This window comes from Camelina sativa, chromosome 11, assembly GCF_000633955.1.
Source record: "Camelina sativa cultivar DH55 chromosome 11, Cs, whole genome shotgun sequence".
Classification (NCBI taxonomy): domain Eukaryota; kingdom Viridiplantae; phylum Streptophyta; class Magnoliopsida; order Brassicales; family Brassicaceae; genus Camelina; species Camelina sativa.
Window position 1 is genome coordinate 43,811,098 of NC_025695.1, and position 14,831 is coordinate 43,825,928.

General features: G+C 37.0%; 1 protein-coding gene and 2 pseudogenes across 1 annotated transcript; all 3 read left to right on the forward strand.

Annotated features, from left to right (window-relative positions):
- On the forward strand, positions 6,577 to 9,635 carry LOC109127442 (annotated as a pseudogene).
- On the forward strand, positions 10,474 to 12,022 carry LOC109127443 (annotated as a pseudogene).
- LOC104726227 (putative F-box/FBD/LRR-repeat protein At5g56810) lies at positions 12,326 to 14,101 on the forward strand. Its single transcript, XM_010445037.2, has 3 exons — positions 12,326 to 13,338; positions 13,415 to 13,552; positions 13,641 to 14,101. The coding sequence occupies exons 1-3, from the start codon at positions 12,439 to 12,441 to the stop codon at positions 13,923 to 13,925; spliced, it is 1,323 nt and encodes a 440-aa protein (XP_010443339.1). The 5' UTR covers positions 12,326 to 12,438; the 3' UTR covers positions 13,926 to 14,101.

Sequence of the window (14,831 nt, forward strand, 5' to 3'; positions counted from 1 at the left end):
CCAATGATCTTTACGAGGAGCCTCTGAATATGGACTCAACTTGTTGACAGCAAATGTTAGATCAGGTCGCGTGATCTGCAGATACATTAAGCGACCAATGAGACGCCGATAAGGCTTAGCATCAACAAAGTCACCTCATGTATCTTTCGAAAGCTTGATAGCAGGATCAAGAGGAACATGAGATGGCTTGCAGCCCAACATGCCAGTATCATCCAACAGATCCAGAGCATATTTGCGTTGACAGATTGTGATTCCAGAAGCCCATCTTGCTATCTCCAGCCCTAAGAAATATTTCAACGGCCCCAAATCTCTTAGCTTGAAATAAGAATGAAGCTGTTGTTTTAGAACATCCACCGCTGCATCATTGTTACTGGCGATGAGTATATCATCGACATAGACCAACACACACATGAAGACAGATTCTGTGATTTTAAAGAAGCAAGTATGATCACAATAAGATGTAGTAAACCCCAAAGTCAAAAGAGTAGTGGAAAACTTAAGGAACCATTGCCGAGAGGCTTGCTTAAGACCATACAAGGACTTCTTTAACTTGCAGACAACATTGGGAGGGAAGGAGTCCCCCTTACTAGATGCATATCCAGGTGGCAACTTCATATATATCTCTTCATCAAGATCACCATTCAAAAAGGCATTAGAGATGTCAAGCTGGGTTAGAGAAAAACCATGAATAGCTGAGAGAGCAAGAAGCAATTTAACTGATGTAAGCTTGGCAACAGGAGAGAAAGTTTCATGAAAATCAACATCTTCCTCTTGAGTATAACCTTTAGCAACCAACCTTGCCTTATACCTTTCAACACTACCATCGGCATTGAATTTGATCTTAAATATCCACTTACAACCAATAGGAACTTTGTTTGGAGGTAGTGAGCAGATCTCCCAAGTACCAGTCACTTCCAAAGCATCAATTTCAGTCCCCATAGCACCACACCAAACCTTATGTTTCTTTGCCTCAGTGTAGGTTTTGGGTTCAAGTTCTTTATCAATGGAAACTAAAAAAGAGTAATAGATTGGAGAGAGGTTTCCATAAGAAAGATATTGAGAGATTTCGTGTATGGTTGAGGACCCTACTGAATGACAGTAGTAATCCTGAAGATAAGCTGGTGTTTTTGTTCTCCTGTGAGATGTTTGAGTAGAAGACTCAGGAACATCAATTATAGGGTTAGCAGAAGGCTGAACCTCTACAGAAGGAGAAGATAGAGAAGTATCTTCGCCAGATGAATCAGATGACACAGGAGAATTGTTAATCAAATCAGGAAAAAAGTCAATATTAGCTGGAGACAAATCTGATTTGACAAACGGAAAGAGCTGTTCGTGGAACACCACATGTCTTGAGATAAAGATATTGTTACTCTCAAGATCAAGAAGCTTATATCCTTTGTATCCAGAAGGATAACCAAGAAAAACACAAGCCTTAGCTCTAGGGTCAAATTTATGTCTGTTCTTGGGTGAGGTAGAAGCATAACAAAGACAACCAAAGCTTTTTAATTGACTATAATCTGGCTGTTTCTTTGTGAGAACCTCAAATGGACTTTTATCATCAAGAATAGGAGCAGTTAGGCGATTAATAAGATGAACTGCAGTGAGAATACAATCACCCCAGTAAGGAAGAGGAATGTGAGATTGAAAAAATAAAGCTCTAGCAACATTGAGGATATGTTGATGTTTTCTTTCAACAACTGAATTTTGTTGTGGAGTTTCAGGACAAGAATGGAAAGATTGGATACCTTTAGAGTGGAATAGGTCTTTAAAAGAAAGTTCTGGAGCATTGTCGGATCTAACCCCCTTAAGTTTAGTTTCATATTGAGTTTCTATCATCTTAAAAAAAGTGGGAAAAATTTGTAAGACATCAGACTTTTGTTTAAGAAGATAAACCCAAATGGCTCTAGAACAATCATCAACAATAGTTAAGAAGTATTTAAAACCATCATGAGTAGGAACTGAAAAAGGTCCTCATGTATCCATATGGATTAGATCAAAAGGTTTATCACTGATATTATTATGAGAAATAAAAGGGATATGTTTTTGTTTTGAAAGATGACAGACTTTACAATGAGAATCTGAAACATCTTTTTGTTTAGGAAAAGCTAAGATGTTATACATAGGTAACAACTTAGACATAGAGGGATGTCCTAACCTTTTATGCCACAATTCAGGACTAGGAACAACATTAGCCAAGATAGGAACATTATTAAGAGGGATACCTGATAAAGAAAGAGAGTCTATATCCAGAAAATAGAGGTTTGCCACTTCTCTACCCTTCCCAATCATTAGGCCCCGAGTACGATCCTGAATTTCACAACAGTAATCATCAAAACAGACTCCATAACCTAGTTGTTTAGCAAGAGAGCTGACACTAAGAAGGTTAAATTTGAATTGAGGGATGAAAACAACTTTTTCTAAGGTTAAAGTACTACCCAATGTAACAGTTCCTAGACCGACAATGCTCACGAGGCCGCCATTAGGCAAGGAAACAGTAGTATTTGAGAGAATAGTGAGATTAGAAAAAGAACCTTTATCATGACAAATATGATGTGAAGCTCCAGAATCCACAACCCAAGCATTAATAGCAATAGCATTGCTATTAACAGAACAGACATAAGGCCTAACATTTCCGGAAAAAGAACATAGGATAGAGGGGTAAAACTTACCGGAAATGAGGCAAACTGTTGAAGAAGAAGGTTTGGAAATTGAGACAGAGTGAACTTCAGGGTTGGTGATGGTGCTTGAAGACTGAAGCTTGGTGCTGAGGTATGACATAAGCTGTTGGATCTGTGTTGGGGTAAGATCATCAGACGAAGCACTGAGAGTTTCTGAACTTTCACCGATTGCTACATTGGCCAAAGCAGGCGTAGGAACTGATCCTTTATGTTTTGACTTGAAATGAGCTGGATAACCAACTCTTTTGTAGCATCGCTCACCAATGTGTCCAGCTCGTCCACAGAATGTGCAAATAGGCTTGTCTTTCCTCTGATTAGCTGAATCACCACCATACTGTTGCCCTTGTCCTGAAGTAACAACATTAGTCTGAACCTGAGTATTGGACACTTGAAAAACAGCAGGATCAACACTAGTGTGAGAGGGAAGACGAGCTGACTTCTGACTGTCCTTTTGATCAAGAAGATTATAAACCTCAGACATAGTAGGCAAAGTTTTCTTCATCAGAATCTGACTCCTAACCGTATCATAGTTATCATTAAGTCTCATAAGGAAGTCTATGACACGATTGGTTTCTCTTTCTGTGATTAAAGCTTCAACAGAGTGAGTTGTAGCTTGAAGACTGCTTAATTCTGCCCATAAAGACTGAGTGTGTGTGTGATAAGCCCTGACGTAGAGAGTGAATCCGCTGGCGAATCTTGTAAAGTCTTGGCAAATTGGACTTGTGAAATCATGTGTGGAGATCCTTCCAAATATCCGATGACTTCTTAATGTAGAGGATGCTTGTATAGATCTCTGGAGTAACACTATTCAACAACCACGATTTGACCATGCTATTGCACCTAGACCAGATCTTGCAGTACGGATCATCTTCATCAGGTTTAACAATAGAGCCGTCTAGAAAACCAAGTTTGTTCTTAGCCTCTATACTAGTGGTCATAGCAACCACCCACGTTCCATAATTAGTTCCATCTAACAGATTAGCAGTCAAAACTAATCCTGGATGATCTGCGCTATGAAGATGTTAGGGACTATGAACATTATCTGGTGAATCTGATACCTCGAAGTGATGTGGAGAACCTTTAGGAAACATCGCTCGAGTTTGATTGATTTCCTGAACATCGGAGTCGCGACGAGCTTGAACGGAACCATACGGTAGCTCGCGAGATCTCGGCGATGTGGTTTGCGGTGGATCCGGTGAGATAGATCTGTACTTCGATTTGCAATTTCGCTTCCCCATTGTTGACTGTGAGAAATCGGATCAAACGAAGAAGAGATTGATGATCGAAGCTTGAAAGAACAAAATCTGAGATGAATTTTGCGGAAGAAGTAAATGAGAATTTTTTCGAAAAATTTTTTTTTCTAGGAATCGAGATGAGAAAGTTAGTTACGATTGTGATTTTGCTCTGATACCATTTTACTAAATGAACTAATTAGTCTCATTCTCATTAAACAGATAAAATGTACATAAAGTGCCTTATATACAGACTCTAACCTGATTTACTTAATACACCTAAACCAGAACACAAAGAGATTATAACGGGTTTATATAATACCAGCCCACAATATTTAGCTATAAAAAACAGATACGTTACAATAATCTCAGTTCTCAAATGATGAAGCGGTGAGAGGAGAAGTTACATTTACACGGGTAGGTCTATGTTTCAATTGCTACTGTTTTTTTTTTCTCCCTCAATCTGTGAAAGACTTGATTTTGCTTGAGTCCCTTTTGAGATTTCACGATTCTTTCGTATTTCATGTCGTTTCCAGGTTAAAATCAGATTGTGAATTAGTCTTCACCTTTTTCTTCTTTTGAGTTCGAGATTACGATATTTTGGGGGAAAACATAAGCTTTGGGAGTTCTTTGTGCTTGTAATTACAAAAATATGGACAAAATTAGTCAATTGTCCGATGATGTACTCATCAAGATACTGTCATTACTCCAAACAAAAGATGTCGTAGCCATGAGCATTTTGTCTAAACGATGGAAGACTCTTTGGATAGGGAAGATGAGGATGAGGTTCCAAAGACTAATGATGAGAGTCATTGCATAAATATGTCACGGTTAGTTTATGGGACTTTGCTACTGCATAAGGCGCCGGTTCTTGATTGTTTCCATCTCAACCGTGCTTCGGGATGTTGCCCTTCGGAGATTGATTTATGGGTCAGAATTGCAGTTGAACGTTTCGTGCGTGATCTGACGATAGGTTTTTGTTATGAATATGGGGTTATAAGGTTGCCGAGTATGCTATTTAGATGTGAAACACTTGAGACTTTGGAACTCAAAAAGGTGATTTTTTTGGAAGTTCCTTCTCAGATTAGCTTTCAATCCCTCAAGACGTTGCGCCTTTTATTTGTCAAATATGTAGATGAGGAATCTTTCGTTAGGCTTATATCAAATTCCCCTGTTCTTGAAGATTTGGTTGTAGAAACTTGTCATGATGACAATGTGGCGACTTTCACTATTAATGTGCCATCCCTTGTGAGTTTCTCCATTAGGAATACATTGCAAGACTTGGAGACTGAGAATGATTTGTTTGTGGTACATTACCATTGTTTGAAGCAGTTCACCATTGTGGACTACTTCGGTGAGCTTACCTTGATAGGTAATATGCCCAAACTTGTCGAGGCAAGTCTCTTATCTGTGTCCTGCCAAGCCAAGTTTATAAAGTCTTTTACCTGTGTCAAGTGTCTTTCTCTATGCTTACCTCAAGAGGTAATATTCTTGCTCTCTTTAGATCATCCATTGGTAACGAAGAAAACACTTGAGACTTTTGCATATGTCATTTTATCTCAGTTTCTTTATTGTTTGTGTTGTGTTACATGTAGTATCCCTTTCCCACTGGCACCGTTTTATCTCAACTTGTGAGTTTGGAGCTATGTTTATGTGAAAGTAACTGGACGAATATGCTTGTGAGTGTGCTCCAACATTCCCCTAAACTACAAGTTCTCAAGCTTGCCATGGTACTTTCTTCCATAACCCAAATTTTCTCAACCATGCTTTGGTGGTATCCGGTNTTGTTCCTGAATGTTTGTATCATCTCAAAACCTTTGAGTGGAGGGACTATGCAGGAACGGAAGTAGATAAAGAAGTGGCGGTTTATATTTTGAAGAATGCGAAGAGACTAGAGACTGCAACTATCTATCCTGAAACAGATGAGTTGGTGCACAAGCACAAGATGTTTGAAGTATTGGAAATTGCTTCAAGGGGTTCAAGAGCATGTGAGCTTACAATGTATTTATCTCTTTACCAAAGATTTAAAAGCTGATAGAATGTGGATTTTTATCAGAAGCTACTCGATGAATATCTTGTTCAAACTTCAAAGTTTCAAACAGAGCTTTGTATTGTTCTGCCAATACTGTATATTCAAATTCGTCATCATTATCTTTCTTAAAAAAATAGGAAATTTCAATTCCAGAAAACATTTAAAATCAAAAAAGGTTTTACTATGTGGGACAAAGATAATGTAACATCTGGATTTTAATTTCCATTATTAGGCAAAAAAAAAAAAAGAAAGTCATGTATGATATTATCGTAAAAAAAAAGAAAAGATTTTATTAGTAGGATTAGGATATATGATTGGGTAGAATATAAATTATGTTTTGGCAAATTCCTATTAGCATTGAGACTTGTGGGTAGAAGAAATAGAATAGAGTTCTTTATGTTAACCCCAAAGTCACATTCATATAAACACAACAAATTATCTCAAATTTTTGTTTTTTCTCTCTATATCATCTCTTGGCCATGAGTTTCATGGAAAGGGACAGTAAAATTCAGAAGAAAAATCTGAATAATGAGAAAATAGACATGATAAGTTCATTACCAGATGACTTGCTCTTGAAGATATTGTCATCACTTTGTTATAAAACTTTGGTATTCACGAGCGTCTTGTCGAACCGATGGCGTGGTCTCTGGAAACGAGTGACAATACTCAATTGTGATAATTGCTTAAGATGCAATAGTTTTGACTTTGGTCAATTTGTTTCTAATTCGTTACGGTTTAGTAATAATAATAATGCTGGAGTGATTATAAAGAGCTTCCATCTCAAGGTTCACCTAAGTGATCAACTGAATTTTTTTTTCAGAGCATTGGCTAACTCCTCTGTTGATCTCTCTGAGGTGAGTATCGAGTCATACTATTTACCTCAAACATTCCCGAGTACCTTCCGTAGTTGGGATTACTGGAATCTCAAAACATTGATACTTACAAGACTAATTTTCGTGGATAACGATGGATCATATGATTATATGCGGTTTAGATCCCTCAAAACTCTGCATCTGCTGTCCGTGAGGTTCTCAGCCGACAAATCTGTTCAAAGGCTTTTAAACGTTTGTCCGAAACTTGAAGAATTGGGTTGTGAGACGAACAACATATGTCAATGTCAAGATATACACTATCAATGTGCCTACTTTGATGAGTTTATCTATCGATTATACGTATGCGCTATCTCGACCCGTGGATGTACACGGATTTGTGATAAATACTCCTTCTTTGAGGTACTTGAGCATTAAAGATCACGTCAGTAACTTGTTACAGTTTGAAAATATGCCTAAGCTGGTCAAGGCCAATGTAGTGGTTGACTGTGATCAACCTGAGAAGTTTATTAGATCTATTACCTCAATCCAACATCTCTCTTTGTGTTCTAAAACTTCAAAGGTAAAAAACCCATCTTTAATAATCTGAATTAATGTCAAAGATGTAATCAAATAAATATTTAACCTCTTTTGTGTGTTTTGCTTTTATTGCAGATCACATATCCTAGTGGCGGCGGCACTTCCTTCTTCTATCTTGAACATCTTGAGCTATGTACATGTTCTCAAGAGTGGTCGAATCTATTAAACCTTATTCTCAAAGACGCTCCAAGACTTCAGGTTCTCAAGCTCAAATTGGTATGTAATTTATTTATGCAGTTCCCATAATTTTGTTTTTCCAGCTTTTGAACGCTTCTAAAAAACTTCTAACACATCTGTTATAATGTTTTCTTCTATTGTCACAGAAACATTGTGTTCAATGTAGTACTGAATCGATGGATCACAGCTGGAACGAGCCGTGCTCCGTTCCCATATGTTTATCGTCTCATCTAGAGATCTTCGAGTGGGGACATTNCTCTGCATCTGCTGTCCGTGAGGTTCTCAGCCGACAAATCTGTTCAAAGGCTTTTAAACGTTTGTCCGAAACTTGAAGAATTGGGTTGTGAGACGAACAACATATGTCAATGTCAAGATATACACTATCAATGTGCCTACTTTGATGAGTTTATCTATCGATTATACGTATGCGCTATCTCGACCCGTGGATGTACACGGATTTGTGATAAATACTCCTTCTTTGAGGTACTTGAGCATTAAAGATCACGTCAGTAACTTGTTACAGTTTGAAAATATGCCTAAGCTGGTCAAGGCCAATGTAGTGGTTGACTGTGATCAACCTGAGAAGTTTATTAGATCTATTACCTCAATCCAACATCTCTCTTTGTGTTCTAAAACTTCAAAGGTAAAAAACCCATCTTTAATAATCTGAATTAATGTCAAAGATGTAATCAAATAAATATTTAACCTCTTTTGTGTGTTTTGCTTTTATTGCAGATCACATATCCTAGTGGCGGCGGCACTTCCTTCTTCTATCTTGAACATCTTGAGCTATGTACATGTTCTCAAGAGTGGTCGAATCTATTAAACCTTATTCTCAAAGACGCTCCAAGACTTCAGGTTCTCAAGCTCAAATTGGTATGTAATTTATTTATGCAGTTCCCATAATTTTGTTTTTCCAGCTTTTGAACGCTTCTAAAAAACTTCTAACACATCTGTTATAATGTTTTCTTCTATTGTCACAGAAACATTGTGTTCAATGTAGTACTGAATCGATGGATCACAGCTGGAACGAGCCGTGCTCCGTTCCCATATGTTTATCGTCTCATCTAGAGATCTTCGAGTGGGGACATTACAAAGGAACAAAGCAAGAGAAAAAAGTGGCGGAATACATATTAACAAATGCGAGTAATCTAAAGATGGCGATGTTCTCTTCAGAGAGGAATCGGATTTTCAACGAGTTAGAGAATGTGGCCAGAGGTTCAGAAGCATGTCAGCTTGTGTTCAATCGGATTTTTTACCACTTTTTGTAACAAGATATTTCTGAAACAATTATTCCCTCCGTTTCAAAATATAGGATGTTTTAACTAAAACACGCAGATNGTCAGTAACTTGTTACAGTTTGAAAATATGCCTAAGCTGGTCAAGGCCAATGTAGTGGTTGACTGTGATCAACCTGAGAAGTTTATTAGATCTATTACCTCAATCCAACATCTCTCTTTGTGTTCTAAAACTTCAAAGGTAAAAAACCCATCTTTAATAATCTGAATTAATGTCAAAGATGTAATCAAATAAATATTTAACCTCTTTTGTGTGTTTTGCTTTTATTGCAGATCACATATCCTAGTGGCGGCGGCACTTCCTTCTTCTATCTTGAACATCTTGAGCTATGTACATGTTCTCAAGAGTGGTCGAATCTATTAAACCTTATTCTCAAAGACGCTCCAAGACTTCAGGTTCTCAAGCTCAAATTGGTATGTAATTTATTTATGCAGTTCCCATAATTTTGTTTTTCCAGCTTTTGAACGCTTCTAAAAAACTTCTAACACATCTGTTATAATGTTTTCTTCTATTGTCACAGAAACATTGTGTTCAATGTAGTACTGAATCGATGGATCACAGCTGGAACGAGCCGTGCTCCGTTCCCATATGTTTATCGTCTCATCTAGAGATCTTCGAGTGGGGACATTACAAAGGAACAAAGCAAGAGAAAAAAGTGGCGGAATACATATTAACAAATGCGAGTAATCTAAAGATGGCGATGTTCTCTTCAGAGAGGAATCGGATTTTCAACGAGTTAGAGAATGTGGCCAGAGGTTCAGAAGCATGTCAGCTTGTGTTCAATCGGATTTTTTACCACTTTTTGTAACAAGATATTTCTGAAACAATTATTCCCTCCGTTTCAAAATATAGGATGTTTTAACTAAAACACGCAGATTAAGAAGTCTTTACTTTTAACAAGTTCAACCAATCAGAAACAATAATGCATAATATAAAATACTAAACTAATCTAAAAGTTGCATAGAAAATTGAAAACATCCTATATTATAAAACAAAAAACTTCTCTAAAATATCTTATATTTTGAAACGGAGGAAGTATTTGACTACATAGTAAGTTTTTGGGTTTTCTTACCAAGATTTGTTCGTACTGATTCTGATAATTCCATCTGCTTAGTTCTGGTGCAAGGAAGTAAATAACCGGCTCTATATGTGGCACTAATTAGTCTTTTTGAGGATATTGGACGGAATGCCTTGGGTTTTAAGTCTCCCATGTTATACATAACTTTCCTTATTTACCAGTTTATCATTACCCTTAAAGGTGTTTGTGTGTTTGTATGGGCAAAATCAGGTTGGAAGAAAAGACGTTTGAGGAAATGGGAACTGCATGAAGCCATGAAGTGGTTCAAGTGCATGTGAGTTTAAAATATAATGTTTATATAAATCTCACATAGTAGTATTTTTATATATATATTTAATGGATCTCCAAACAGCCAAGGCCCAGAAGACGATTAGAAAGACCGACCAAAATTTCCTAGTTTTATTGTACTGTATCTGTGTATTCCTTTGATCTTAAGCCAAAAATTAGGGTTTTATTGGTTGTCACAAAAAAAAAAAAGGGTTTTATTCGTTGTCACAAAAAAAAAGGGTTTTATTCTTCCTTGAGATCTAACGAAGCGATCTAGCACTTTTCTAATCTCTGGTTGGCGATGGAATCTGCGGGATTAAAAATCAAAGAGGTTACAAATTCTGATGGAATCAGTAACTTGTCTGACGATTTGCTCATCAAGATACTCTCCTTAGTTCCGGTAAGAACTGCAATGAGCACAAGCTTGTTGTCTAAACGATGGAAACCTGTATGGAAGATGATGCCAACACTTGTGTATGATGAACAGGAACTTGTCCCACCGTTATTGGTTCCCTTGGCTTTGCCCAATTTTGTAGCATGTCTTTACCTAAAGCGCCGTTTCGTAGAACCTTAATCCTCAAACTTGACAAGAAAGCTGCTTCCATGGTCATAGATTCTCTGTTATTCACAAACCTTCCTTCCACTCTCCTTGAGATCTCAATCACTTCTTTATCTAAGAATTATATAGGTTTCCCAAAAAACTTTAAATTTTCCAAACACTAGTCGTCTTGAAACTCCAAGGCACTATTACTCTGAATGTTGCTGTTGCTTCTCCTGTTTGTTTCCAGTCCCTGAAAAGTTTGCATGTCATAAGTGTGATGTTTTGGTCCAAAAAGTCTTTGGGGATACTTTTATTGGCTTGTCTTGTCCTTGAAGATCTCTTCTTCGAAACAAATATCAATGATCACATCCACCCTTTCACCATATACAGTACCTTCTCAACAGAGATTACACATCACTGACCGTGTCCATTATTTTAATTACGGTGACCTAAAATTCGAGATTAATGCTCCTTCTTTGAAGTACTTAAAGATGATAGAATGGAGTGGTTGTATTAAATTCGTTGAAGATATGCCTAAGTTGGTGGGTGCAAAAGTTATACTTTCAGAATTCCAAGCTGAGAAGTTGATCAGATTGCTTACCTCGGTAGAGTTTCTTTCAATAAAACATCTACATCCTTCAATGGTAAGTTACTACCATATTGGTAACTAGATAACCCTTCTCGGTCTTGTTTTATTTGAAAGATGGCATTTGTTGTATATGCTTTTGGAGTTTGGTAATAACTAAATAATGTTGTGGAGTGCAGGTTCTACCTCTTGCCAATGGAATTTCTCATCGGCTTCTTCGTCTGAAACTACATATTTACCACAAACTTCCGCTTAATATGCTTCTGCATTTGCTCAAACATTCCCCTAAACTACAAGTTCTCAAGCTTCACGAGGTATTGAAAAATATGTTTCACTTAATTTCCCTTGTTACTTAAAGATCTCTGTTTCAAGAGAGCTTAAATTGCATTTATATATGTTTCACAGAATTATTTTAGTTATACGACCCGAGGGACCGAGGATCAACTTCCTCCAGTCTCTGCACCGAGCTCGGTTCCTGAATGCGTATCATTACATCTTGAAACTCTTGAATTGAGAGGCTTTTTAGGAAGAAAGAAAGTGAAAGAAGTCGTCGTTTACATTCTGCAAAACGCTTGTCACTTAAAAACCGCTTCAATCCTTATATATTCAGAAGGTCCTCCAGGTGGAAAGAATGATCTGATGCTGATCAAGGAGTTGAAATCTATCTCTTTGGCTTCGAACTCGTGTCAGCTTGTAGTTGGAGTTAATAACACATGGTTTTAACCTCTCCCTCAAATCTACATAATAATGTGAAAATCTGAATGTAACATTTTTGACCTTTTAAGATGATTTTTGTCATTTGTCTGGTTTCTTCTTATTCTAGTTAGTCAAACAGATCTGTAGTGATAAATATATAGAACTTTAATTTAATTTTTGACACATAATCAAAGAGAAATTATTAAGGTGAGATCTTTCCACATTTTTTTTTCTTTTAATTTAACATTTTCCCCAAATGTACAGTACATAATAAATTTTAACTTATCTTATGTGATTAAAAAAAAAAAAAACCAAAAGACTTAGAAAAAGATTAACATAAAAACAGAGCTTCATATCTGTCATTCTAATCCTCTGCGCCTGCTCCTCTACGCGTGAGGCAAAAACTAGGGTTTTTTTTCTATTCTTCCATCAGATCTAACGATATGGCGATGGATGATGCAAGATCTGGAATCGAAGACGTTACGTACGCAGATAGGATCAGTGAATTACCTAACGATTTGCTTTTCCGAATACTCTCACTAATCCCGGTAAGCAATGCGATGTCCACAAGTCAATTGTCTAAACGATGGAAACCTGTATGGAAGATGTTGTCAACTCTTGTGTATGATGAAAACTCTTGTCCCAACGTTGGTTCCGTTGGAGGTTTTGTCCAATTCTGTGGCAGGTCCTTGCAATTACATGATGCTCCACTTCTCAAAACCCTAAATCTCAAACTTAGGAAACACTCTGATTCCTTAGATTCTCTGTTTTCAACCCCAAATAATATTCAGTATTCCACTCTCGTTGAGATGTCAATCACTTCTACTACTTATCCTTGTTATTACAGTACTATCAGTTTCCCAAACCTCAATGTATTCCAAACACTAGCTGTCTTGAAACTACAAGGCCATATTCTTGTTGATGTTGTTGAGTCTCCCGTTTGCTTCCAATCCCTGAAAAGTTTGTACCTCAAGTGTGTTAAGTTCGAGTCGGAAGACTCTTTCTCCACTCTTTTATCGGCTTGTCCTGTTCTTGAAGATCTCTTCATCCAAAGAACCTGCAGTGTAGGCAGTTTTGTGTTCACCATATCAGTTCCTTCTCTACAGAGATTATCTTTCACTAAAGAACAAAGCTATTATGCTGACGACAAGGCCATCGTCGAGATTACTGCTCCTTCGTTGAAGTACTTGAAGATCTTCGATCGCGTAGGTTGTTACAGTTTTGTTGTGGATATGTCTAAGTTGGTGGAGGCAGATGTTAAAGTTAATCTGTCAAAGAATGAGAAGCTTCCTAAAGTTCTTACTTCGGTTGAACATCTTTCCCTAGATTTATATCCTTCAATGGTAACTTCTTTCTTCTCCCGCAAGCTTGATTGTGTTTTCTTTAAAGGTAACACTATAACCATGTTTTCTCGTGCAGGTTTTTCATCTTACAGATAGATTCATCTCCAAGCAGCTTCTTCATCTGGAATTAGACATTTACGACAACTTTAGGTCGAATCTACTTATGAGTTTGCTGAAAGATTTACCGTCTTTACGAGCACTAAAGCTCAACCACGTAAGTAAAAGTCACAGTCTATAATTTTTTTAGTATTGTATTTTGAGAGCTTTGAATTGATCTAATACAATGTCTTTATGCTACTCAGCAACATCCCAACTATACTGTCGATGATCAACCGTGTTCAGTCTCTAAACCGAGCTCGGTTCCTAAATGCTTGAGCTTCCATCTCGAGACTTTTGAGTGGATAGGCTACGCAGGAACATATGAAGAGATAGAAGCTGCGGTTTACGTTTTGAAAAACGCTCGTTGTTTGAAGAATGCTACAATATCTCTGTATTCAAGAGGCATGGAGAATGATCAGTTGATGATTAAGGAGTTGGAATCTATGTCTAAGGCTTCAACCATGTGTCAGCTTTTAGTTAAATTTTAGATTTTGCTCATAGATTTGGGTCATTGCTTGGATTTGAACTTTTAGAAAGAGATAATTTTATTATTCGAATCTGAATTTGCATAAGAATTATTAAACTTTTCCCCCTTTTTATTAGCGTTTTGATTGTATGAAAACTATGGAACAAAGGGAGTTTCTTTTCTTGTAAACAGAGAAGCTTGTTACGATTCTAATAGTTTTACGATACTTTATACTTGTTGCATTTTCTGGTTCTTCCTCTGTTCACCTTCAGAGAGGTTCACCACCAACTCATTCTCACTTTGGTTAGGACCTTCTTGTATCACTTCTACAAGTTGCAGGTCCGTTCCCACTATATCTCTCTACTTCTCTCACTCTGTTTTACTCTCTGTTTTGTTTAAGTAAAAACAAGAAGCTTAGAGAGATAACACTTTGAGTGTCTACATTTTTAATATTGATCACAAGGATGGTTCTTACAACATCTTCAAAACACACACATACGTATACTCCTCATACTAGGTATGAATGATGATCACTAACACTAGTTTTAGGCTAAGATTACAAGCAAAAGACTACTATTTCTCTAACCAGTAACCACTCCAACAACTTATTCATCTTAACTAATCTTAGCTAACTTAGTTCTACCAACATACTTCTACGATTGAGATGCAGCTAAACCCATCTAGAACACCTTTTTTTGTTGGTTCATAACCAATCCAGCAAGCCCCCAACTCAATATATTATTATCTTCTCGTCTTCCTGTTTTTCAATCACGAGTCTCATCCGTTCCTTTTTTTGCTAAACCTCATCCGTTCCTTATGATTCTTCATTGATCTTATAACTTGAACAATAATGAATCCCAATTAACTCAACCTATTCCTATAACCCCTTACGTATTTGTTTATTAGTTTTCAAGTATGTAAATCATCA

What these genes read in the sequence shown, in the direction of transcription:
- LOC104726227 (XM_010445037.2), top strand. Translation starts at nt 12,439, where the DNA reads ATGGCGATGGATGATGCAAGATCTGGAATCGAAGACGTTACGTACGCA. An exon ending in TAGATTTATATCCTTCAATG is followed by an intron (nt 13,339 to 13,414) that starts GTAACTTCTTTC and finishes TTTCTCGTGCAG; the next exon opens with GTTTTTCATCTTACAGATAG. An exon ending in GAGCACTAAAGCTCAACCAC is followed by an intron (nt 13,553 to 13,640) that starts GTAAGTAAAAGT and finishes TATGCTACTCAG; the next exon opens with CAACATCCCAACTATACTGT.